Source organism: Sminthopsis crassicaudata, chromosome 1, assembly GCF_048593235.1.
Source record: "Sminthopsis crassicaudata isolate SCR6 chromosome 1, ASM4859323v1, whole genome shotgun sequence".
In the NCBI taxonomy this organism is placed as follows: Eukaryota; Metazoa; Chordata; class Mammalia; order Dasyuromorphia; family Dasyuridae; genus Sminthopsis; species Sminthopsis crassicaudata.
The window spans coordinates 448,105,352-448,132,926 of NC_133617.1; the positions used below are offsets into that span (position 1 = coordinate 448,105,352).

The 27,575-nt window shown below is 35.9% G+C and overlaps 1 protein-coding gene and 1 pseudogene across 3 annotated transcripts in view; one reads left to right on the forward strand and one right to left on the reverse strand.

Moving 5' to 3' along the window:
* The window catches only part of CFAP95 (cilia and flagella associated protein 95), a 93,570-nt gene that overhangs the window by 54,532 nt on the left and 11,463 nt on the right, over positions 1-27,575 (reverse strand). Inside the window, exons 1-2 of one of the 3 annotated variants that reach the window (XM_074280717.1) lie at positions 22,932-22,991; positions 17,030-17,071 (exon numbers count right to left, since the gene is read on the reverse strand). The exons of 1 other annotated variant lie outside the window; for it this stretch is intronic. In XM_074280717.1, the coding sequence (XP_074136818.1) occupies positions 17,030-17,071; positions 22,932-22,948 (59 nt within the window). In that variant the 5' untranslated portion in view covers positions 22,949-22,991. Of the gene's footprint in view, positions 1-17,029; positions 17,072-22,931; positions 22,992-27,575 lie in introns of those variants that run through there. One more of the 3 variants, XM_074280718.1, reaches the window with a different exon arrangement.
* On the forward strand, positions 18,404-18,979 carry LOC141552229 (PRELI domain containing protein 3B-like; annotated as a pseudogene).

Below are 27,575 nucleotides of genomic sequence, written 5' to 3' on the forward strand. Positions count from 1 at the left end.
TTCCAAATCCTGGCCAAAACTGTTGAAATTTGGCCTTCTGAGATTTAATAAAAATCCTTCCTTATGAACTCTGACCCTCCCAACCCCTAACTCCCCCTTGGGTGGGAAAATGACCCTCAGTTCTTTCCTTGCATTTTACTTATGACCACCCCACCCTCCTTAGGCTAAGCAGAGATCAGATTTTGCCACCTGAAGCCTCTGTTCTCTTCTCCCCCTACCCTTTGAGATTTATACTTAATCAAAGCTAAGTCACTTTCCTTGCTCCGTCCTTATCTATGTCATTCTACTAACAAGATCCATCCCATCATGGTCCTGTCTTCTTCCTTAGAATATTATAAGTGTTATCAGCATCCTAAATTTGCCAATTTCTGACAAATTTCCCACAAATTTTCTGACAAAGAACCAGATGTTCCACTATTTTCACTTTGTTGTTATTTTTTCCTTTCTCGTGGTTTTTACTTTTTGTTTTGATTCTTCTTTTACAACATTACTAATGTGAAAATATGATGATGAATATTATTGTACTCTGATACTGGAAAGATGGGGGAGTAGTCAGTAAATTTCAAGCTCTTCAGGTTTCCCCCACAAACAGAATAGATTTATGCCTTAGGACAAATACAGACTGTTGAAAGATTAAGATTTGAGGCAGAGTAGAAGTCCTCTAGGTACAATCCAAGAAAATCCAAAGAAAGCCCCCAGGACAGGGATTAACCTCTATGAAATGCAAACACATCCAGGCTAGCTCCATAAAAACACCAAGTGGGGAGCCCTGGAGCTACTAGAAATAAGAAACATGCAAAGCTATAGATGAATTTCACCTATTTGAATTATTCACCTATAATGAAGGAGAAAAAAATTAATCTCCAAACACAGAATTCAAGAGATGTATAAAAAGGTAAAAAAGAAAGAAAGAACTCTTGAACTATTTCTGTTATGGATATACTTAGAGAGTGCAGATATAATTTGATTTTATTATGATAATATGAAAAAGAAACTAGAGGTGGAAATTTTACTGAAAAAAGAGGGAAAAGGAGCTAAAATAAGAAATTACACATCACAAAGAGGCATAGAAGATTTAGTATAATTGAGGGAAAGAAGGAAGGGGAATGAGTATTTTGTGAATCTTACTCTCATCAGATTTGGCTCAAAGAGAGAATATTAGACATATCTGGTTTCACAGAGAAACTTCTCTCACTATATAGAAAAGTAGGAAGGGAAAGAGGAAAAGAAAGGGGAAGGCTAATAAAAAAGAAGACAGAAGTAGTAGGGAAAAGGTGTAAAAAAGGGGGAGGGACTCTAAAGGGGGAAGGTTATTTGAGGGAGGTGTTGATCAGAAGCAAAATATAGGAGGGTAGGAAGGAAGAATGGGAAAAAAAAACATAATTTACAGTATATAAAATGACTGGAAATACAGAATTAGTTATTTTAACTATGAATGTGAATAGGATTAACTTTCCCATAAAACAGAAGCAGACAGCAGAATTAAACTAGAACCCTACAATATCTTGTATGTAACATAAATAATGAAACAATATCAATTCTAAACTTATCAAGTGGTATAACATCCAAATTCCTAGAGGAGAAATTAAGAGAACTGCAAGAAGAAATAGACAGCAAAACTATACTAGTGGGGGATCTCAAACTTGTTCTTTCAGAACTAATTGAATTGATTAATATTGAATTGATTGAATCACAAAATAAATTTTAAAAGTTAAGGAGGTAAACAGAATGTTAGAAAAGTTATCTACGAGAGATCTTTAGAAGATGTTGAATGGAGACAAAAAGGAATCTATACAAAAATTAACCATGTATTAGGGAATAAAAAACTCAAAATTAAATTTAGAAAGGCAGAACTAGTAAATGGATTTTTTTTCAGATTATGATGCAATAAAAATCACATGTAACATAAGACCAGGAGAAAATAGAACAAAAATGATTTGGAAATTAAATAATCTAATCCTAAAGAATGAAAGGATGAAACAACAAATCATAGATACAATCAACAACTTAATCCAAGAGAACAATAATGAGACAACGTACCAAAATTTGTGGGATGCAGCCAAAATGGTTATTAGGGGAAATTTTAAATCTCTAGATACTTGCTTGCACAAAATAGAGAAAGAGAAGATCAAAGAATTGGGCTTACAACTAAAAAAGCTAGGGGAAAAAACCAAATTAAATACCAAATTTGAAATTCTAAAAATAAAAAAATTAATAAAATTGAAAATAAGAAAACCATTAATTAATAAATAAAACTGACTTTTATGAAAAAAAAACAACAAAATAGATAAACCTTTAGTTAATTTCATTAGAAAAAGGAAAGAAAAAAAATCAAATTGATAGTCTCAAAAATGAAAAGGGAGAACTTTTCATCAATGAAGAGGAGAGCAATAATTATGAGTTATTTTGCACAACTATGTGTCAATAAATTTGATAAATTTGAAATAGAGGAATATCTACAAAAATATAGATTTCCCAGGTTAACAGAAGAGGAAATAAATTATTTAAATAGTGCTATTTTAGAAAAAGAAAGAAAAAAAGCTATTAATCGACTAACTCCCTAAGAAAAAATCTCCAGAGTCAGATGCATTTACATGTGAACTCTACAAAACATTTAAACAACAATTAATTCCAATACTATATAAACTCTTTGAAAAAAATAGGGAAAGAAGGACTCTTACCAAATTCCTTTTATGAAACAAATATGGTGCTGATACTTAAAAAGCCTTTGTACAAACAAAAGTAATGCAAACAAAATTAGAAGGGAAGCAACAAACTGGGAAAACATTTTTACAGTTAAAGGTTCTGATAAAGGCCTCATTTCCAAAATATATAGAAAATTAACTCTAATTTATAAGAAATCAAGCCATTCTCCAATTGATAAATGGTCAAAGGATATGAACAGACAATTTTCAGATGATGAAATTGAAACTATATCCACTCATATGAAAGAGTGTTCCAAAATCACTACTGATCAGAGAAATGCAAATTAGACAACTCTGAGATACCACTACACACCTGTCAGATTGGCTAGAATGACAGGAAAAGGTAATGCAGAATGTTGGAGGGGATATGGGAAAACTGGGACACTAATACATTGTTGGTGGAATTGTAAATGGATCTAGCCATTCTGGAGAACAATTTGGAACTATGTCCAAAGAGCTATCAAACTGTGCACATCCTTTGATCCAGCAGTGTTTCTACTTGAATTATATTCCAAAGAGATCTTAAAGGAGGGAAAGGGTTCCACATGTGCAAAAACTTTTGTGACAGCCCTTTTTGTAGTGGCAAGAAACTGGAAACTGAGTGGATGCCCATCAGTTGGAGAATGGCTGAATAAGTTATGGTATATGAATGTTATGGGTATATCAGGAAGGTTATAGCACCTTCCAAAATCCATAAAGAAATAAGAGGGAGATATAGGTGGAGGGGGAAGCAAAGTATGGGGGAAGAAGATAAGGGAGGGATCCATTGGTGAATGGGAGCAAGGCAAGTTAAGGAGCAGAATTAAATTAGAAGAGATATACATAAACACTACAACAAGAATAAGGAGTTGAATTTATTAGGAAAAAAAAAAGCACAGCTAGTAAACATTGATCTTAGACACAGTCTAACTTAAAGATTCAGTCAAGAAAGAAATTTACAATATATATCAGCCATACTAATATTGGTTTTAGATGCATGTTTACATATGGGCAAATGTGTATGTCTGAGAATATACTTTGCATATTATGTATATTGCTCTATATATGTGTATATATAAATATATGTATATGTGTGTGAGTAGGTGAATAGGTATAAATGTATATGTATATGTGTGTATGTTTTGTTCTCTGTGTGTGTATGTGTGTCTATTTAAATATATCTTTGTTTAACTATAGCCTGTTAGGATTACAAGGTGATAACTCAAGTTGTCTAAATGGTTCTCTGGCTCAGAGTTCGAACCTTTGGGAGTTTGCACCTTTGGACTTCTGGGGGGGAGATTGCACATTTGGAGGAGTTTGCACCTTTGAGAGGAGTTCTGAAAAGGAGTTTACACAACCTTTAAAAGGAGCAAGTTCATTGGTTGAAGGAGTTCCCACAAGCGCCTGGGAGTTCTCACAATTCCATTCTCTGCGAGGATAAAAGAAGACAACATTGAGCCTGGAGGAGCAGTCTGGATTGGGGAAGGACAAGAGCTGGCAAAGATTCAGAGCCAGGATTCAGAAGAAGAAGAAAAAGCTAGCTGGAGGCTCCAGAAGCCTCCCAAGAAACCTGCACACAGAGAAAAGGATTCACAGAGAAAAGAAACCTCCTCCCAGAGGATTACAATTGAGAGACAACAGGATTTACAATAGCCTGTTTGGGAAGGGTGGGGAGGGAAATGAAAGGAGAAAAAAAAAAGAATAAAATAAAAAAAGGGACAACAACCAACAAAAGAAGAAACTATAAGAAAGCAAAAGGATACTCATGGCTACATAATCTCTTCTATATATTCTTTCTTGAAATGGAAATTCATTGTAAAAAAATATGATTGTACATGTACAACCTATATCAGGTTGCTTGCTATCTTGGGGTGGGGAAGGAGGAAAGATGGGAGAAAAAATGGAAATCAAAATATTATAAAAATAAATGTTGAAAATTAATAAATTTTTTTTGAAAAACTGGATGTCCTTTCCTAATATTCTGTTTGCTGTGAATTTTCTTCATTGAAAGTTTTCAAGTAGCAATTTCAAAGCTATTCAATTCAATCTAATTTCAATAAGCATTTATTAAGTGTCAATAACTATACTAAGCACTGAAGATACCAATAAGAAAGATAGTTTTGTCCTCAAAGAGCTTGAAAGGGAATACAGCACCTGCAAAAAGAAGCTGCAAAAGTGAGGGCTAAGGAGAGGAGAATTGGAAGGGGAAACCAGAAACCATGATGAACTGTGAAGTCAAACCAAGCAGAACTGCTCATGAATTAACCAGAAGTTACTTCACATGCTTGGGGTACACATCCCCCTAACTCACAGACAGGTTTGGGACCTGACAGGTTACCCATCTAGCCAACTCAATAGAGCAATGTAGCCACTATATGTGATGTTTGGGCTAGCTTTCTGGAGGGGGACCAGCCTTTGTCTCAGCAGAATAATCATCATGAGAATAGTCAGGAATAAAATCCAAAGGCTTTATTATCTCCTTCACAGTCAGTCTCCTTCACCTGGGGTCAGGCTAGCTTTCTAGGGGAACTTCAGATGGACCTTGGTCTTAGTGGAGGAATACAAAAGGCAGGAGAGCCACCAGGATGGTGGGAGATAGAATGTCTCTCTTCCAGTCCTTGTTGGCTCTTATATACCTTATTGTAATTACATCAATACAACATACTGATTAAATGTGAACTTAGAGAACCATTGCATCACCACATTAAGTATTAAGTATATATGTAAACTAGATAACCACTATATCATCAATTCCTCTGAGTTAACACCTTGTTTCAAGTATACTTCTCCAGAGTTCTGGCTCTCTACATCTCCTACTTTTGTTTTAGAATATAGGTGGTCACACCCTCCCTGACTTCTCAGAAAGGGGGGTAAAAACACAAAAAGGAAGTGATCATGCCCTCCCTGACATATCAGGAAGGGGAAATGTGGAGTCAAACCAGATTTTTTTAGGGGGTTTCTGAAGGGTCTCACTTGAAGCAGGTATATATAAATCCATCATCATGGAATGTATTACACAAGTACATATTAACACAGGCTAGTAGTGATGGCTCTTCCCACAGCTGGCGCAGGCTCAGTATGGTGTGACAAATATGAATTATACATGCAAGTAGTAATGTGGCAAACAATATGAATGAACATTGTATTGTAAAAGATTTTCATAAGTCCTATAAGGAGGGTATATAAATAACAATCACACATACACCTCCTTCAGCAGCAAATAGTCCAAAACCAATATATGGTCCATTACTCCATGTGTTAGGGAATCCAATGATTCCTGCAAGTTTCAAAATACTGAAATAGTCTCATCATCTTACAGAATCCAAAGATTCCTGCAGATTTTGAAGTCCTACAAAAATCTCATCATGTGTAAGGGAATCCAATGATTTCTGCTGGTTTTCCTGAAACAGTCTCATTAAGAGCCATGCTCTTTTAGAGTCTGATGCTTCTTAGGTCTTCTCCTTTGTTTCAAGGTTTTTTTGGTTTTTCTGCTATCTTCAATGGACAAGGTGAATATGGCTCTTTGGCACCCATCTGATTCTTTCTCCATCTGTAGAGATACAAGCAAACTCTGTCCCCCAAGCAGTTAACCTATCTGGTCCCTTCCATTCACCACTTTCTGGGTCTTTCCATATCACCTGGTGATTATCTAAAGATAGTGGAGCTGCATGCACTGGACACTGACCTTCTGGTGGGTGCATCTTTGTCAAAAATCAAGAAGTTAATATGAAGAGCTAGATTTAGAAGTTCTCTAGGGTTACCTGTAGCTCCCCCTTTCTTTTATTTTTGGAGGAGTGTCTTGATGTCTCTGTTTCTCCTCTCTATTATTGCCTATCCTTGAGGATTAAAAGGTATACACAGCCAATGCTGTGTAAAATCTGATACTGGGCACAAAAGTTGACAAAATGTTTAGAAGTATATGCAGGTCCATTATCTATTTTTATTGCTTGTGGCACACCCATAATTGCAAAAGCTTGTATAAGGAATTCAATGACCACTTGGGCTGTCTCTTTTGCTGCTTGTATTGCAAAAGTAAATCCTGAAAAGGTGTCTATTACAACATGGATAAAAAACAGATGACGAAAAGGTTTATAATGGGTCACATTCATTTGCCAAATTTCATTGGGTCTTAAGCCACAAGGGTTTTTCCCTGGAGGGAGTGTAGGAGTGTGGAAAGGAAGACAAGCTGTATAGCCTTTTACTATGCTCCCAGCTTCCTCTTTTGTTATCCCAAATTGCAAATGTAAAGCTCCAGCAGCCTGATGATATTCAGAATGAGATTCTTGGGCTGCCTGAAATAAAGGAGTATTGGCTAACATGGTTGGAAGGTGATCTGCTTTTGAATTTCAATCTAAAATAAGACTTGGAAGTCCACTATGAGAGTGGTCATGCAAGATAAAAATCTTATCTGGATGCTTTCTCACTTGCTTTTGAAGTTCCTTAAAGAGCTGATATATATTAGAAGCTACAAATTTTATTTGGACTGTGGCAATTCTTTGTACCATACCTACTGAATAGGTCGAATCAGATATTATTTTTATGTCTCCTGGATAATAAGTAAGAGCTAGAATGATGGCATAAAATTCACTCTGCTGAGTGGACTGAAAAGGAGTTCTGACTACTCTGTTTATAGATAAGTCATGAGAATATACAGTACAAATGTTCTGTTTGCATGCATCTTAGAAACCTTTTCTTCAAAAATCCATTGCCAATTATGTAATAGTTGGGTTATCTTTATTTGGGAGCCATGTGTAAAATTCAGAACTGTAGTCAATAAAATTTGCCACTCTGGGATGGTTTCACAGCATACATTAATTTTTGCATTGATATAAAAGGTGTTTATCTTGTCAGGTCTCATCCCACATAATTGTACTGCTTGCTCAATGGCCTTTAATAAAATTCTAGCCACAAGCCCTGGGTAAGGAGAAGGCTTTGTTCTAGTTGTGCTGGGAGCTTCGCCCACTCTAAGACACTGTGTCCTTGATGAAGGACTGCTATTTCTAGCAAAAACTGATATTTTCAAGGGTTTTTGAGTAACTCTTTCAACCACATTGGATAAAGCCAGTTCATTTGTAAGCTGGTGTGGTGAGTTTAAAGCATTGTTTCCTCTTAAAATGTCATATAATGGTTGCAATTGATGGGGAGTTAATTTTAACACTGGATGCATCCATTGGATATTTCCTATGAATTTCTGAAAGTCATTTAAGGATTTCAATTTCTCTGTTCTTAAAGTTTTTCTACCCTAAGCACCTTAGAATATACTTCATATCCTAAATATTGTAAAGGAACATGACTTTGAATTTTTTCTGAAGCTATATGCAATTTGTAGTTCCTTAATCTTTCTATGGTCTTTTGTAGACATTTGCTCCTCGCATGCACACCCTAAGATATCATCCATGTAATGTAACAACATAACTTTTGGAAATGCTTTTCTTACTGGAGTAAGAGCAGCAGTTGCATACAATTAGCACATAGTAGCGCTATTTTTCATTCCCTATGGCAAAACTGTCCATTCATATCTTTTATAAGGCTCAGCTAAATTAACACTTGTTATAAAAGGCAAAATTTTATCATAGAGCGGGATTATGGCCAAAAATATCACACCAAGAAAAGTTAAGCATATTCTGAATGAAAAAAAAAAAAAAAGAGCATTCAACAAAATGCCAGACTTCCACAATTTTGTTGAAAAGAGACCAATATTTAATAGAAAATTTGACATATAAGATCCAAAAAAAATACACACTACATAACATCAAAGAATAATTATAAGGGACTTAAAAAGGATAAACTGTTTTATACATGGAAATATAAACATTACATCTAAGATAGTCATTAGTAATTAGGTAGTTTGAAAGAAAGATTGGATAGAGCTGAATATGATGTGATTTTAAAAAGAAAAACTGTAGGAAAAGGTAAATTATCTTAAACATATGAGGTACAAGAGGAAAAACTGAGAATTAGATGGGGAGAAATGCTGGTAGTTCTGAAATCCTACTTATATCAGGAATGGGTTAAAGAAGAAATTATAATCATATATATAACATATACATACATGCAAATATATATATATATATATTTGTATATATGTATGTGTCTGCATACATACATATAAACTTATACATATTTGTATAAAAGTCTTATACATATATGTATAAAAATCAGAAAAAAATAAAAGGATAAGGGAATAGGAAGGATGAAAGAGGTTTAGGGGGGATTGTTAGCGAGAACACCACTCATATCAAATCAGAGTTAAAGAGGAAGCAATATATGAATTTAGAAGGGAATAAAATTCTAAAATTATAAAGAAATAAGAGGGTAAGGAACTAGGATAAGTAGGGGTATAGAAGAGTGTATAGATTAACAGGAATGTGATAAGGTGTAAAGATTAACAAGAATGGGATAAAGAGATATAGGGTCAGATGAAGAGGAGAGGGTAAGTATGTAAGTATATATAAGTATATAGGTTAGATAACAGGAGGGCAAGATGGGAAAACTGAAGGAGTAGTGGGTAGAAGTAAAGTAGAGAAATCAGGAAGGGTAGGAAATAAAAGATATACACAAATATAAAATAAGGATCAGGAGTACAATTTATGTTAAAAAAAAAAAAAGCAAGGGTAGTAATCTCAGAGAAAGTGAAAGCTAAAATAGATTTAATCAAAACAGAAAAAAATAAGAAAACTACACTACATATCAATCATATTAATCAATATTGTTTTAAACTATTTAACATAATTAATAATTACAATATTTCTGTAATGTAGGAAATGAAGAGTTAGAAATATATGGAATTATTTGGACTTATGAAGGAAGATGTGTAATGTGCTGTTGTCTCCGGAAGCTGCAGATCGCTCTCTGGGAGGAGAACTGCTGTGTCAACTCAAATCTCTCAGACAGATTGTTCTTCCTGTAGAGAACCGTTGTCTCCAGATAGTTGCCGTTAACTCTCGTCCAGAGAAGTGACTTCCCTTCCTGCAGAGAGCCACGTTAAGCCTGGTCTAGAGCAGAGACTCTCTATCTCTGGAGTGCTGCCCTCTTTATCCTCCCAGAGAATGGGCATGGTATAATGCAAGGGCTTCTGGGAAGAACCACTTCAACCAATGAACTTGCTCCTCCTAAGCGTGCAAGCTCTTCCCCAGGAATTCACAAGTCAAACTCCCAGGAAAGGCCAGAACTAGAAAATTGTTAAGTACCGACTTAACACTTAGTAAAAACCCAAGATCTCATTATCTCATTAGCACTTAGTAAGAACCTAACAAAGACGTTATCTACCTTCAAAGAAACAGAGAACAAACAAGTATTGTATGTTCTTTTCATGGAGGCATATGAATGTGTGTGTGTGTGTGTGTGTATGTTTGAGTATGACTACAGATAGTTATATATAGATATCCACGCTTAATTGTAGCCTTCTTGGGAGGAGAAGACAAAGAAGGGGGAAAAAATAAAGTAAAAAGTGTACAGTAGAGAACAAAAGACAATCTACAAAGAAGCAAGGATGAACAACTGAATACAATGTTTAGTGTTTATTATATTATTGCTTTTTTATTTTTGAATCCTTTCATGCTTTGCTGTATACATGGCAAACTTTGTTCCTATTTTTGTTTAAAATTTTTAAAAAACTAATTTAAAAAAATTAATAGAGGAATATTCTGATTAGATTATGTGTAATGAGATGAAATTCTGAGTTGATGCAATGAGGTTGGACAACCAAGCACTTAAGGCTAATTACCAATTGGACAACACTCTATTAGCATATACTGGGAAAATGTCCCTTCCCACTATTCTATGCTGGTTCAATCTTTTGGTGTATACAGAGAATTGTGGGAAGGATTAGGGGGTGGAGTAAGAAAAGCCAAAGTCACTGGCAGTAGAGGAGGAAAAGGAAGGTCTCAGAGATCCTGTATCCATTCCAATTCCCTTTTACCTGTAAAGACCAAGAATAAAGACCAAGGACTTTTACTTATCCTGGCTCTGGCTGATTCTGGGGCATCCAGGGTGCTAACTAGGTCTTCACATTTGGTGCCCAACATGTGGACCAAAGACCCTAATTCTCCCCCATTCTCAGCCTCACCCCCAGCCCTGCCCCAAAGGGGCACTGTAGAAAGCATACTTATGTTGATCAAGGGACAAGGCTTAATTATAGCTTGGGACAGATTGCTAGACTCTTGGGTACATTAGAACACACCTCCTTTTGGTTCTTAAAGGAAGAAGATATACGGCCAAATAATTGGAAAATAGTAGGAAATCAACTATGTGAGTACTACAATGATAAAGGTCCTCATTCAATTTTCAAGGAAACATTCTATATATACAACATAATGCAATTGGCCTTAAAGAATCCTGCTAGTTATAAAACAAAGAAAAGTTTTAAGAACAGCCAGATGAGGAAGTGTGAGGAAAAAGAGGAAGAAAAAGAACAGATTAATGGTGATATCACCAGAGGGCATGAGGAATGAAGTGATGTTCAAGGGCATGGTGATTCTTGCTTTCACAAGGCAGCTTCAACTCCGCCTACAGAACAGATCATTGATATGCCCCCATCAACTCTACCTTCCAGGATGGAGGGAGGAGGAGGAGTGGGAGGGGCAGTGATACCAACAGCACTTCCCCCACAGCAATCACCCCCTCTTATGACTAGATTGCAAAAGGCACTACTTAAAGCCACAGAGGAAGGGCAGGATATAGCTGATTTGAAAATAGGAAGGTATCCTGTGATTCAACTTCAGGTCAAGAAAGTATTAGATACACTCCTCTTCATATAGAAATCCTCTAAGACCTGAAAAAGGCTTGTACTCTTCATAGGGCTACATCAGCTTATGTTAAAATGTTGTTACAGAATTTGGCTTATGAAATCTTAATCCCTAGGGACTGGAAATCTATACCAAGGAAATACTTAGAACCTGGACAAAATTTGTTGTGGCTTTCTGAATATAGTGAGCTCTGTAGGATACAAGCTCAACAAAATAGTCATAGTGGAGTTACTCATCCAATCACCTATGACTAACCAATAGGTGTAGGTTCTTCTGCAGACATTTCAGTACAGATTAATTACCCCATAGCAGCATATGAGCAAATTGCTGCTGCTGCTATCAAAGTATGGGCTTCTCTCCCCAATAAAAACGACAATGGAAAGGCCTTCACAAAAACTGCACAAGGGACAAATGAGCCCTTTGCTGATTTTGTGGGACGTTTGAAGACAGCTATCATACAAACTAATGGTGAAAATGCAGTAACAGAAATTATGATAAGGAAACTTTCTAAAGAAAATGCTAATGAGGTTTGTGGAAGAATTATACTAGGACTATGCAAGGATGCTATTTTAGAACAGATCATAAGACACTGTGTCACAGTGGGCACAAATACCTTTTATAGTCAGGCTATGATGCAGACTTCCAAGATCCCAACATGGGAAGAAAGGGTCCCTTTTGGCAAGGGATTCCCAGAGAGACTCATCAATGCTTTCAATGTGTTAAATTAGGGCATCTGAGAGCTCAATGTTGGCATAGAGACAGAGTGAGAAAACAGGGTAGGAGAACAAGACCCAATACCCCATTCCAAAATGCAACAGAGGCTTCCATTGGGCATCAGAATGTAGACTGATTTGGGGAAACAGGATGAGAGGCCCAGCCTAAGGACCAAAAGCTAAAAATACTTAGGGCATGATGGCAGCCAATGCTACACCCAGAGAATGCCTAGTTGTTCAGGACCCAGACAAGACCAATCAGCCAGGAAGCAATCTGATGGGAAAAAAGGATGACACAATCAATCAGCCAGGAAGCAATCTAATGGGAGAAAGGGATTACAATTGGGGAGAATAGAGTTGTATGCAGCTGGGACAACTGATATATGTCCTGGAGAGGTGAAATCTGTTCCTCTCCAGCCTATGGATCCCTTGCCTCCAGGAACAGTAGGATTGACCATTTCACCTCCTGAGTATAATTACAAAATAATGTTCATCCATATACTGATGTAGGAAACTGGGGACTGTGTAGATAATATCCCAGTCACTAATATAGATAGACAATGTGTGACTTATGAACCAGGAGTAGTAGCAGCATCGGGTTTATTAATACAGACTCCTAATAAGCAATCTGGTGATAGTCACCCAGATTCTGACTCCAAGCAACAAAATCCAGGAATATACAGGACAGCAGCTGTGACAGCTGAATGAACTATGCTTACTATCTATAAAAATGGCATACCATTAGAAGGATTGGTAGACTCTGATGCAGATCATACAGTCACTAGAGGTGCCAACTGGCCCAGTCACTGGCCAAACATTAAGGCAGAAACCTATTGTCTGGTGTAGGAGGGTCAATAGCAGTTGAAATTAGTGCTAACCTTTAGAGATGGACTTTTGAAGGTGACAGGAGATTTTACTCCTTTTATAGGTGAAAAATTCCCCATCAATCTGTGGGGAAGAGACATCTTACAACAATTAGGATTAAAAATGAATCCTTTGGGTTTTTTTAGGCAGGGCTGCTGTTGAAGGTGGCCAACACTTTCACTTGTTCCTATCCAATGGAAAACTGATACACTAGTGTAGATACACTAGTGGCCCTTAGGTAGCGACAAAATTCAGGCCTTATTAGATATAGTACAGGAGCAACTTGACCAAGGACACTTACAACCTTCTCTAAGTCCTTGGAAATCTCCAGTATTTGTTGTAAGAAAGAAATCTGGAAAATGGAGGATATTGACTGATTTAAGAAAGGTAAATGAACAGATGGAAACTATGGCAACTCTTCAACCTGGACTTCCATCTCCTACTCAGTTGTCTAGAAAATGGCCTCTTTAGGTTATAGACATTAAGAATTGTTTTTATTCTATCCCTCTAGATAAGGAGGTTATGAAAAAGATTTGCCTTTTCAGTGTCCAGCATTAACTTAGTTGATCCTTATAAAAGATATGTTGCTGATGCTCTTACTCCAGTAAGAAAAGCATTTCCAAAAGTAATGTTATTACATTACATGAATGATATATTGGGATGTGCACCTGAGGAACAAATGTTAGAAGCATCCTACAAAAGACAATGGAAACACTCAGGAACTACAAATTGCACATAGCTCCAGAAAAAAAATTTAAAGACACGCTCCTTTTCAATATTTAGGATATGAAGTATACTCTAAGGTGGGGTGTAATACAACAACTTTCCTTAAGAACAGAGAAGCTAAACACCTTAAATGACTTTCAGAAATTGATAGGAGATATCCAATGGATGTGGCCAGTGTTAAGTTTGACTACCTATCAATTACAACCATTATATGACATTTTAAGGGGAGAGAGTGCTTTAAACTCACCCACACCACCTTACAAACGAAGCTCAAGAGGCTTTGAGAGAAGTTGAACTGGCTTTATCCAATGTGGTTGAAAGAGTCACTCAAAAACCCTTGGAAATATCAGTTTTTGCTACACAAGAGGCATCCATCCACAGCAGTTGTTCATCAAGGAGACAGTGTGATTGAGTGGGTGAATTTCCCAGCACAACCAGAAAAAAAGCCTTATTCCTTACCCAGTGTTTGTGGCTAGAATTTTATTAAAGGCCATTAAGCTAGCAGTACAATTATCTGGGATAAGACCTGACAAGATATACACCTTTTATGCTAATGCACAAATTAATGTATTCTGTGAAACCATCCCAGAGTGGCAAATTTTATTAGCCAGGGCTCCAAATTTTACACATGGGTCTCCATTAAAGATAACCAGACTATTATATAATTGGTGATGGATTCTTGAAGAAAAGGTTTTTAAAATTTCTCTTAAAGGACCAACTATCTTTTTTTTTTACTTTTACTTTTTTAAATTTATTATAGCTTTTTATTTACAAATTATATGCATGGGTAATTTTACAGCATTGACAATTGCCAAACCTTTTGTTCCAATTTTTCTTCTTCTTCCCCCCACCCCCTCCCCCAGATGGCAGGTTAACCAATACATGTTAAATATGTTAAAGTATAAATTAAATACAATATTAGTATACATGTCCAAACAGTTATTTTGCTGTTCAAAAAGAATTGGACTTGGAAATTGTGTACCATTAGCCTGTGAAGGAAATCAAAAAATGAAGGCAGACAAAGGTAGAGGGATTGGGAATTCTATGTAGTGGTTCATAGTCATCTCCCAGAGTTCTTTCACTGGGTGTAGCTGATTCAATTCATTACTGCTCTACTGGAGCTGATTTGGTTCATCTCATTGTTGAAGAGGGCCGGGTCCATCAGAAATGATTATCATATAGTATTGCTGTTGAAATGCATAATCATCTCCTGGTCCTGCTCATTTCACTCAGCATCAGTTCAAGTAAGTCTCTCCACGCCTTTCTGAAATCATCCTGTTGGTCAAAGACCAACTATCTTTACAGATGCATACAAACATATATCTGTACTGGATACTCTTGTGACTTAACTATAAAGAGAATAGTCAGAACTCCTTTTCAGTCCACTCAGCAGAATGAATTGTATGCAATCATTCTAACTCTTATTATCCAGGAGATATAAATATAATATCTGATTCAGCCTATTCAGTAGGTATGGTACAAAGAATTGTCACTGCCCAAATAAAATCTGTAGCCTCTAATATATATTAGCTCTTTAAGGAACTTCAAGAGCAAGTGAGAAAACATCCAGGTAAGATTTATATCTTGCATGTCCACTCTCATAGTGGACTTCCAGGTCCTATTTTAGATGGAAATTCAAAGGCAGATAGTCTTCTAACCATGTTGGCCAATACTCTTTTATTTCAGGAAGCCCAAAAATCTCATTTTAAATATCATCAGGCTGCTTGAGCTTTATGTTTACAACAGCTTGCCTTCCTTTCTACACTCCTGCACTCCTTCCAGGGAAGAACCCTCGTGGTTTGAGATCTAATGAAATTTGGCAAATGGATGTGACCCATTATAAATGTTTTGGTCATCTGTCTTTTATCCATGTTGTGGTAGATACCTTTTCAGGATTTACTTTTGCAATACCAGCAGCAAGAGAGACAGCCTAAGTGGTCACTGAATTCCTTATACAAGCATTTGCAATTATGGGTGTGCCACAAGCAATAAAAACATATAATGGACCTCCATATACTTCTAAACATATTGTACACTTTTGTGCACAGTAAAAGATTTTACACACTACTGGCATACCTTTTAATCCTCAAGGACAGGCAATAGTAGAGAAGAGAAACAAAGACATTAAGACGCTCCTCCAAAAACAAAAGAAAGGGGGAGCCACAGGTAACCCTAGAGAACCTCTAAATCTAGCTCTCTATATTATTAATTTCTTGATTTTTGACAAAGATGCACTGGCTCTGGCAGACAGATTTTATAACCCACTGGAAGGGCAGTGTCCAGTGTGAGGAACTTCACTATCTTTAGATAATTGCCAGGTGATGTGGAGAGACCCAGAAATTCCCAGAAAGGGAATTTCATACACAGAAATTCCCTGGTGAATGGAAGGGACCAGATAGGTTAACTGCTTGGGGGAGAGGGTTTACTTATATCTTCACAGATGGAGTAGGAATCAGATGGGTGCCAAAGAGCCGTATTTGCCTTGTCCATCAGAGAGAGATGGAGCAGACCCTTGAAATGAAGGAGAAGACCCAGGAAACATTGGGTGGTTCCATTGCTGACTGTGCCCACCACTGAAAGAGCCTGGCAGTTATGGTGTTTGACTCATGAACATCAAAAATTGTTGGACTTGGAAATTCTCAGGAATCATTGGAGTCCCTGGGACATGAAAGATTGTTGTGGGACTTCAAGGCCTTCAGGATCATTGGATTCTCTAAAATATGATAAGATTGTTGTAGGACTTCAAAACTCTCAGGAATCATTGGATTCCCTAACACATAAAAAAAACTGTTGCAGGACTTCAAAAACTTACAGGGATCATTAGATTCCCTGACACATGAAGCAATGGACAATAGATTGGTTTTGGACTATCTCTTGACTGCTGAAGAAGGTGTATGTGTGACTGTTGTTTACATATCCTCCTTCTAGAACTTCTGGAAATCTTTCACAACACCATGTTGATTTAAATTGTTTGTTATAACACTACTAGATATACAATTCATGCTTGTTATACCACATTGAGCCTACACTGGCTGTGGGGAGAGTCATCACTAATAGCCTGTGTGTTATTGCTATGTGCTTATGTAATACCTCCCATGCTGATGGGTTTGTGCACACCTTTTTCCAATGAGACCCACCAGTCCTGAAACCTGCTAGCAATCTCCACTTCACTTTGATGCTTTTCATCTCCCTTCCTGAGATGTCAGAGAAGGTGTGATCATCTTCTTTTTAGTGCTTTCACCTCCCTTCCTGAATAGTTGGGGGGGTATGATCACCTCTTTTTCAGTGTTTTCACCTCCTTTCCTGAGAAGTCAGGGATGGCGTCACCACCTGTGTTCTAAAACAAAAGAAAACAGGAGATGTAAAGGGCTAAAATTCTGAGTTGATGCATTGAAGTCAGACAACCAAGCACTTAAGGCTAATTACCAATTGGACAATACTCTATTAGCATATGCTTGGAAAATGATCCTTCCCACTATTCTTTACTGTTTCAATCTTTTGTTGTATACAGATAATTGTGGCAAGGATTAGGGGTTGGAGTAAGACAAGCCAGAATCACTTTGTCGATAGAGGACTACAAGGAAGTTCGTGGAGACCCTGTGTCCATTCCAATTTCCTTCTACCTGTAAAGACCAAGAATAAAGACTAAGAACTTTTGCTTATCCTGACTCTGGCTGATTCTGGGGCATCCAGGGTGCTAACTCGTTCTTCACAATTATGGATCCTCAGAAATAGTGAAATATAAATCAGATGATTTCATCTATATATGCTTTTTTCTCAATAGTTTTTAATTTTCCAAATACATGTAAAGATAGTTTTCAACTTTCATTTTTGTAAGACTTTGTGCTTAATGGTCTCTTCTAATCTTGCTTTTCTGGTTCTATGACCTCTGTGTATTCATTAAATAAGAAATGGCCTTCAGTTTCTAAGCAATCAGTAATTTTCAGAATCCATATAAGTTGTTTTCAGCAAAACACACAAATTTCTATATGAATAGAAACTGAAAATAAAATCTCTTTTAATGAAGGATGAAGATAGGTTAACATATAAATTGAATTACATATCAATTTTGCATATAACTAAATAACTTCTCACACCTTAAGTGAAAATTTTGAGAGAAATTCAATTCAACCAATTAACACACTGGTTTTAAACATTCTGTGAAAGCATTATAATAACTCTAATTTATGTAGAACTTTATTGATTTCATAATTACCTGTAAGGTAGGTTAAACAATTTTCCACTTTTATAAATACATAAAAATCATATATTAGAAATCTGAAATTTTAAATTAAGAAAAATCATAAGATAGAAAGGGGCTGAATTGAAATGATTATGGAAAATTACCCACTTGAAAAAATAAGAGACAAAACAGTTGAGACTATTACTGCTGCTTTCATCACTTCTCCTTGTCACCTCAAAACTTCTCTGTCTTTTCACACATTCTTTCTTTTTTCCAGTAACAGAGGATAAACAACCTTTCTCCTTGCCAAGGTTAACCTTGTACTTGCATTGCTGATCCCTCCCACTCTGTCTTCTAGGACCTTACTCCAAACCTCATCTTTAATCTCTTTTCTAGCCATACAGCACCCACACACTCTATTGCTGACAATGTAACAGGTGATGTACCTTTTTTCCCCTAATGTCCCTTTGCATCACTTGAACTTTATGCTGTTTGCTGGCACTATGGATATCAGAGAACATTTTTGAATACCCATAGGAAATAGTTACAATGGCTGATATGTATAAATATCCAAATCCTATGAATCCAAGTGTAGTTGGAGTTGATGTGTTAGACATATAGATTTCACTAGAAAATTGCATAGCCATAGATTTCTCAGCACAGAGTTAAGAATGTCTTCTATTTTTTGAGTTTATCAGTGCAATAAGAAGTAAAACAAATGTGCAAGAACATTCTATAATTGATCACATAGCGAAAACAATGAAGCTTAAATCCACTAATATTTCATTTACAAATATAGTTTTGTAGATGAGAAACATTTATAAACCACATCTTCAAGAATTAGGAAAGACCAGTTTGACTCAAGAAGCTAAAATCACTGTGAAAGCAATGAACTTCAAAGACTGGTAGAAAATACAATATCACATTAGCCTAATGAAGACTATGAAGCAATGGAGTATCTAGATGATTAATAAATTAAATGCTTAGAATAAAAATTTCACTGCTTTAGCAAGAGAAAGCTTGAAGACATTAATGGCAGAAGCACCAGTTGTAGAGAAATAATAATTGTTATTTATATGAAACACTAATAGACCAACAATGTATCTCCAAGCTGGTAACATATTTAGTCATATTTGTTATTTAAGAGTCAGATCTGTATGTTAGATAGGTATTCAATTAACTTGGAGAAAGGTGGCAATGTTTGATAGGGAAAGAGGGAAAATTGCAAGCCTTTCAAACACCTTAGATCAACTGGGAATTATAATACTCTAAAATACCATGCAATATTAAGTTTTTGAATATTTGAAGATTTAAGGATCTTTCAAATGTATACCTTGACCTGAAACTGGCATATTGAATCTCTTTAAGGTTGAATTTTATAGAATTTAATTCATGAGGTTCTGCCTGGTTTTGAGACCAATTCTTTTCTATATGATTGCTCTTCTATATTTGATTTGAACAGTTTTTGTATTGTAATAAATTCCTTTGGTAAGAAACTATATTACCAGCAGTCAAAATGCAAGATTTTTCTAATATAAAAGTAATTGGCTTTTGATGCCTTTCCTACAGCATTATATAGCTAATTAAAGTTTTGGTTTAGAGTCAGAAATATTTGAGCTCAAAGTCCAACTCAAAAATATACCACTTGTGAGACTTTAGAAAAGTCAGTTAAATTCGTTGAGCTTCAGTAAAATGAAAGGGAGAAGGCAGCATGAGAAAGTGGATAGAATTCAGACTTGAGTATGGGAGATGTAAATTTAAGCCTTTCCTCTTTCATACAATTTGTGTTTGTAGCTAAGTCATTTAACCACTCAGTACCCAGGCAGTCTTCCAAGCTTATAGGCTGCAGAAAAATTGTATATGTATGTCTATAGAAAAATACCTACACTGAAAATTTCCCATATGGTTCTGAACAACAAAAATGGGGGTTCACATTATCAGTAATCCCTATCCCAAAAGATTTTTGTAAGGCTCAAATGAGTAAAGCATTTTTCAGCTGTTAAAGTAATATGTTTATGTACATTTGTGTGTGCATAGGCATAACTCAGAGATATTATGGGTTCACAGACTATCACAATGAAGAGAATATCACAATAAAGTGAATCACATGAATTTTTTTTTATTTTCCCAATACATATAAAAGTTATGCTTATACTACAGTGTAATCTATTAAGTGTGCAATAGTATTATTCTTTTAAAAAGATAATGTACATATATAAATTAAAAATATTTTATTGCTTGAAATGCTAACCATTATGAGAGCCTTCAATAAGTTGTAATACTTTTGCCAGTGGAGGGTCTTGCCTCAATATTGATAGCTGCTAATTGATTATGGTGATAGTTGCTGAAAGCTAGAGTGGTTGTATTAATTTCTCAAAATAAGACAACAGCAAAGTTTGCCTTATCAATTGACTCTTCCTTTCATGAAAGATTTCTCTATGGCCTGTGATGTGTTTGATAGCATTTTACTCACTGTAGAATTTCTTTCAAAATTGGAGTCAATCCTCTCAAATTTTGCCACTGCTTTATCAACTAAGTTTATGTTATATCCTTCAATACTGTTGTGTCTCAGGGAATAGGGAGGTCATCCAAGAGAGAGAGAGATAGGAGAAAGGCCAATCAGTGGAACAGTCACAACCCACACAACATTTATTGATTAAGTTACTTGTCTTACATGAGTTCTGTTCATGGCATCCCAAAACAATTACAACAGCAACATAAAATTTCACTGATCATAGATCACTATAACATATAATAATTATGAAAAAGTTTAGAATATTGAAAGAATTTCCAAAATATGACACAGAGATTTAAAGCAGGGTTATCTCAATTTATAAAAATAAAATAAAAAAAAACAAACAAATTGCAATAAAATGAGATATGTCTGTATATATTATATGCGTAATATAATATTAAACTGTAGTGTTATTGTCATCATTATTGCTACAGGTGGCAATGCTTCTGCTATTATTACTATTCTGGCATTTCTGTGTGTGTATATATATATATCCTCTCTGAAAAGAAAAGAAAAACACAACCACAACTCTTCTTATTCTCTTGTTCATTTCTCAAAATAGTATCATCTCTCCTTTTCTTAAATGCCAAACTCCCAGAAAATAGTGGTCTAGTCACTGTCTCTGCTACTCCCAATCTCTGTGTTCCAGGCAAAATGTATTAGTAGTTTTCCCTTACTAGCTGTATTCTCTCGCTTCCAAGCATTTGCAAAGGTCAAAATCAACATGTCATAAAATCAGGCTCATTATCTTTTTTTATCTGTCCCTCAATCATACTTTAGCATTTTTATGGCACTACTATTCATCCAGTGTCCCACATTTAAAACCTGTGGATCACCCCCTTCTTGACTCTTCTTTTTAGGTTTTCATGACACTACTGTTTTCCAGTTCTTCTATTTATCTGACCATTTTTTCTCAGTCTCCTTTGCTGAATCTATCTAGATTATATGGATGTTCCATAAGGTTCTGTCCTGGAACTTCTTTTATCATCTCTTTGTTGATGATTCACACAAATATATTTATCCAGCCTGACCTCTCTGACCTTTAGTCTTGCATCTCCAACCGCCTGCATGGCATATAGAACTAGATGTCCCTTAGGTATTTTAAACATACACATCCAAAACTGAATGAATTCCCCTCACTTTTTAACTTCTCTGTTGCTGTCAAAGGCAATACTGTCCTCCCAACCACCTAGGTTGCAACCCAGGTGTCATTCTTAATCTCTAATCACCCCTATAGCCAATAGAATTACAGATCTGTCCTTCTCTCTCCTCTCACATTGCCACCACATATTTCTGCAATATCTCTCATATCTTTATCACCTCCTCTCTGGTCCAACTGCCATTACCCTAAAGGAGAGCCTCATTACCTTTTACTTGTATTCTTGACAAAGCTTCCTAGTCTTCTCATCAATATTCTTTCCCCACTATAATCCATCTTTTATACTACCAAGCAAATACTGTTATACTGTTGTTCATGCTTCCTTTTTCCTATAAGTAAATTCAAACTCCTTGCAAGATCTTCCAAAACCTGATATTACCCTCTTGTTAAGGACTATACCTAAGTGAAGAGGCAGGTCAATTAACCGAGAACCTCCACAACTGTGGATCATAACATCTGAAGGAGTTACAAAGCAGCCTTTACTGATACAGGTGTTGCTTGTGGACTAGGAATGAAATAAATTGGAGACAGAGGGAAGAGGAGAGAGATCAGACAATGCAACAGCCACTCAATCAAGAGGTCAGAGAACAGCACCTGCCTCTCAGTCTTCTTGTATCATCATCATCCTCTCACATGAAGAGAACCATTCTACAAGTCTGAGTTAGATCTCCAGGAGCCACTGATAGGTGGCTCCTATATCATAACAACCTCTTACCTTATTTTTTCAGCCTTATCTCAAATTTCTCCCCTGCCTATCCTCCTCTACATTTCACATTTTAGCCAAAGTCTTTTAATCTCTGTTCCCAAAGCATGCTAACTCATTTCTTTGCCTTTTTAAAGGTTATTTATATGACTTTCCTTTTTTTTCTTTTTCACTTAATTCCCACTTAAATCACTGCATTAATTCCGTATGAAAAGATAATTTTCCTTGAGACATAAATGCATACAGTGTTTACCACAAACAGAATAATGAAATCACAGAATCTCAAAGTTAAAAAAACCCTCAGATTTTTAGTCCAAGCCATGGAATCTCCTCTAAAGTAAGCCAGTTTTCCATTCAAATTCCATTGAAAATAGGAAATCCACTGACCAGTACACTTTCGGACACCTCTGATTGTTCAGATTTTTTCCCTTATATTCTGTTGATGTATGCCTTTCTCAAAGGTCTCTGGCCACAATCTCTTGAATCTATAGTTTAATAACCAGTAGCATGCTCAATAACAGCTTTTAAGCCTTTATTATACCTACTCACATAGTGCCCTGACTTGATGCCCTGATTTGTTGGTTCCCTAGTGAACACCTGGTCAGAAGACCCAGGTGTTCACTACCAAACTCCTTACCTCTCTGGGCTATCCATCTGCTTGGCTCAGGGAGCTAGGTTAAAGAGTGCCAGGTTAAAGAGAGCGACTGCTGTCTGCAGTGGGCTTATATAGGGCTGTTAGATCACACACACAGACAATCAGTGAGAGAGTCACCCATTATGAAGCTATCTCAATGTGGCCAAGATCCCACCCACAGGGAAGTCCTAATATCCACAGAGAATATTTCTGGGCCTCAATCTCCCGTTGCACTGTGGCGCTGCCTATTTAAAGGGCCCTTACAATTCCCTTCTCTTGTTTTGCGGGAACCGCATCCTTACAATTCCCTTCGCTTGTTTTACGGGAACCACACATCTCATCAAGCTAAACTTTTAGCACCAGCTATGACACCATGAGATGACAGAGTGTTATGCCCAAGGAGGTACAAAGCAGCAGATCAGTAAACAGAAATATGACAATGAGAACTAGGCTCAACAGTGGCCCAAGTGTTCAACCCATTCATTAAAGTCATACTCAAGGAGATAATAAGTCAAAGAGGTTGGATGCCAGTGAGGTAGGATGTCAACATTGAGGTGGGAAGTCGACAAGGTAAAACATCACAATTCTAGTTAACAATTAAATATCAGTGAGGTAGGTTGTCTCAATTCTAGTTACATTTATCACAATTCTAGACCAATTCTAGTTTCTCACAATTCTCTATTGCACTTTTCACAATTCTAAACTAATTCTAGCTTATCACAATTCTCTATTGCACTTTTTACAATCCTAGAGCAATTCTAGTTTCACAGATGCACATAAGCAAAGTCATGTCCAGTAACATTGTCTCAATAACAATGGCAGGTGGGTGTGTTGGTTTTTTCACCCACTAATTTAAAAGCATAATCCTTCAATAGAAAGCCTAGGGCAAAGCCTCTCCCCAGGCCACCATATGGCAAGTAGCTATGGGAGAAGTAAGCAGGCCCATTGTCCATTTACAGTCTTTATATTGCATATCACCCAAAACAGTCCATTTCAGCTGCAACACTGGAACTGTCTGCTGTCTCTGGTGTCACGGTCAGGAGGGACATTGCTGCCATCAGCTTTTGGAGGGCTGCTGACATCTGGCTGGTCCCTCTGGGCTGTTGTCTGGTCCTTCTCTTGAATCCCCAGGTTACAAATGTCTCTGGTGGGGATGAACTTTGCTGCTGGATCTACACCTAGGAAGGAATGTCCCCGGGGCCCAATTTGGGCCTTTCCAAATGCCATCCAGGCCTTTCCACATCACAGTGGAAACAAAGTTGTTGTCAAAAAGATTAACAAAAGTCAGACAAAAGTTAGTCAGTCTGTCACTTAGCTGCACTTTCTGTGTATGCCCGAAGTGCATTGCTAAGGTAAATGCAAAGAATTTAAAAATGTAAAACCAAAATAATTTAAAAGTGTAAAACCAAAATAGATTGTAACATGCCCTCCTGGCAGTTACACCTTTCTACAATTTTCATCCTTTTTCTTAGATCTTTTCAGCTATAAATCCCTCCTTTTTCATAGTCCTTCTTTATTATAATTCTTTAAATATGTGAATATTACTATCATGCCACCACCCCATATCTTTTCTTCCTCAGGCTAAACACCCATAGTTCATTCAGCCAGTATTTGTATGTCATGGTCCTTTTCTAATATCATTATAATGTTGGAATTTAACTGTAATATGTTTAAGAGTGTTTGATTTTGTATTCACTGTTCTCCTTATCTGGAGATTTTTTTCTATTTGTATATCACAAATGTATGTCTGAGAAATTTTCTTGGCTTATTTTCTGGAATGTTATTATATTCATATTTTAATTTTTTCCTGTTTAGAAGATGTGGACAACACTACAATTGTTGTGTTGTGACCTGTTCTCTAAAGCACTATTGGATTCTATTTTGGGAGATAATCATTTTCTGAATCTATATTTCTTCTAATGAATCTGTGTTGGTTAATAATTCTATTCTGTATAATATTAAGTCTGTTATTAGTTGACTATTCTTTCAGATTCTCTAACTATACTCTCCAAATTGGTCATATTTTGACTTTTTTCTTAATTTATAGTTTTAGCATCATTTATCTAGTTTGATTTTTTTTTGCTTCATTTTTATTCTCTTCAAAGTTTTTTATTTTTTATTTTTTATTTTACTCGATTATTTTTCCTACTAGTTGTGTTAAGGCCAATTCTAGCTCTTTCCCCCACCACTAGTAATTCCCTCCTGGCCCATATATAGATTTAAGAAGCCCTACAATGTAGAAGATTTAACAAAAAGTCCTGAATAAATTTTAACCTATTGAATTCACCTGCAGCATGCTTGAGAGCCATAATTTTAACTTTTTTTGTGAACTACTTTTTAGAATGATGTTTTAAAATAATGGGAAAAATGCTAAACTTCAAATAAAGATTTGTGAAAATAGAGGTGCATTTTTTTCCAGAGAAATTCAGATCATGAATAAACTTGATGGCACTTTTATTTTTTGTTTTGCCATGAGGTTTATGATAAGCTAATGACCAACAGTGAAGAAGCCTGGACTCTGGGGACTTTACAGATTATCGTTTCACAGAATCCAGCCAAAGTCATGAAAACTGCTCCTTATTTCTCTAAAAACTGGTCCAATAAAATTGCAATAAGGTTGAATAAGGTTCTCTTCCCACTTCCCTTTTCCTTCAGTCCTCCAACAATAATAATGATCAGAGAACACAAAACACTGACCTGTGAGGAGAAGTAACAAATTATATCTTTGTTTCCCCACCAATCTCGGCCATTTAATCCTGAGAAGTTGAGAAAACTGGTAAAACTTCACTGACTTAATAAAAGTTTATGGAATGAATGAATGCTTAACTTCCCATGCAAGGCCACAAAAGCTTATTTATAATAAGTCTCTAACCCAAAAGGTGCACTGAGCTTGGGACATAGAAATGTGGTAGTGGCTCTGATGGAGGCACCAAAGAGATGGGGGAAGTAGCTTGGGCAAGATTTACACTATTCACGACAGAAAGGTAGGTGGAAAGTTTAAAGAAGAGGATCAGTAGAGGATCCTGTAGTAGTCTATGTCATAATTAAAAAATTACATCAGAAGTGGAAAAAGGTTCTAAAAATAAGAGATGGAAGAAAAAAAGATCTATTTGAATGTATGATTTGATTGAAAATCACTGACTTTTATAATATATTCTCATATTTAATTATTTCAGTTCTCAAATATAAATCTGAGAATTTTACTTCAGCTAATTTCATTTAAATTAAGTAAACTCACATATAAAGATCAAAGAATCTTTTTGTCATTGGTTTTCAGAAAAGCTTTTGATGTGTATATCTTAAAAGAAAACCATCTGGAGAGGAAAACATTGTCATGGAAGAATGATCATAAAGTCTCTTGTATTTATTTATGAAAAATTAAAGGGCCTTAAAATAAAATGACTGCAATTAACAGCATTTGTGAAATTATGTATGATGAAGAATAAAAAAATTAGAATAAAAAACCAAAACAAAACATAGACTAGTGTGCTGTGCTGTACTGGAGAACATGGCCATGAAGAAAATCCCAGATTCTATTTTAAGAGCAACCAGGTAGCACAGTGAGAGCTAGGTCTGGAATATAGAAAACTTAAGTTCATATGTGACATCAGATATATCTTAAGCTTTCTTTGCCTCTCTTCACTATTACAAAATAAGGATTAAAAAGCACCTACCTTCTAGGGTTGTAGAGTAAACAAGATGTGTTAAATACTTGATACATAGTTGGCATTTAATACTTATTTCTTCCTTTTTTCCTTTTTCCTTCCTTCCTTCCTTCCTGCCTTCTTTCCTTCTTTTCTTCCTTCTTCCTTCCTTCCTTTCTTCCTTCTTTTAGTCTATCATTTCTTCTTTTCTTTTTCCTTTCCTTCCTCTCTTCCTTTCATTTCCTAATGATTTCAGAGTCATACTTATTGTGCCTAGCTTCTCACCCTCTATATTATTTTAAAACAAGAATTATATCTTATCTGAAGTTTGTATTTCTCCCAACCTCATATAGAGCTCTATATTCAGCAGGTGTTTAAAAAATTTTTAACTGAAATGAATCCATTCCTATGTTATATATTCAGAATATACTAAGTCATATATAGATCCATCCCAGGCTTCTCTGATTTTCGATTCTTGCATCTGTTTTTTATACGAATTTTTATCCCTTCTTTTACAGTGGGACTATTAACTTCATTAACTGTCAATTATGTTTTCTGTTTTTGTTTGTTTCTTGTGTGTGTGTGTGTGTGTGTGTGTGTGTGTGTGTGTGTGTGTGTATCATTACTCCTCCTTACTGTGTTGCTTCTATTCTGTTATAGGCATGGAAATCAGATAACCAAACTTTTTAGAACCATGTTTGTGTACATAAAAAGACTCAGGTTCTAAAGTTCTTGTCTATGTACAAAGTACATGAGTATATAAATTTTATAATACTAAATTTCATCATTTAAAGGCCTTTTGAGGTTATTCTATATACAGATATCTGAATTCTAAAGTCAGATATTACTATATTATATACTATCTCTCTTCCTCCATTACTATCTTATGGCCTTTAAGGTCTATTCTCCTGACTGATGACTCAGGCAATTCCTGGAAGATCACCAGCCATGTTTCCTCCTTGATGATAAGGACTTTTTTATTTACTTGCATTTGTATTGTTAA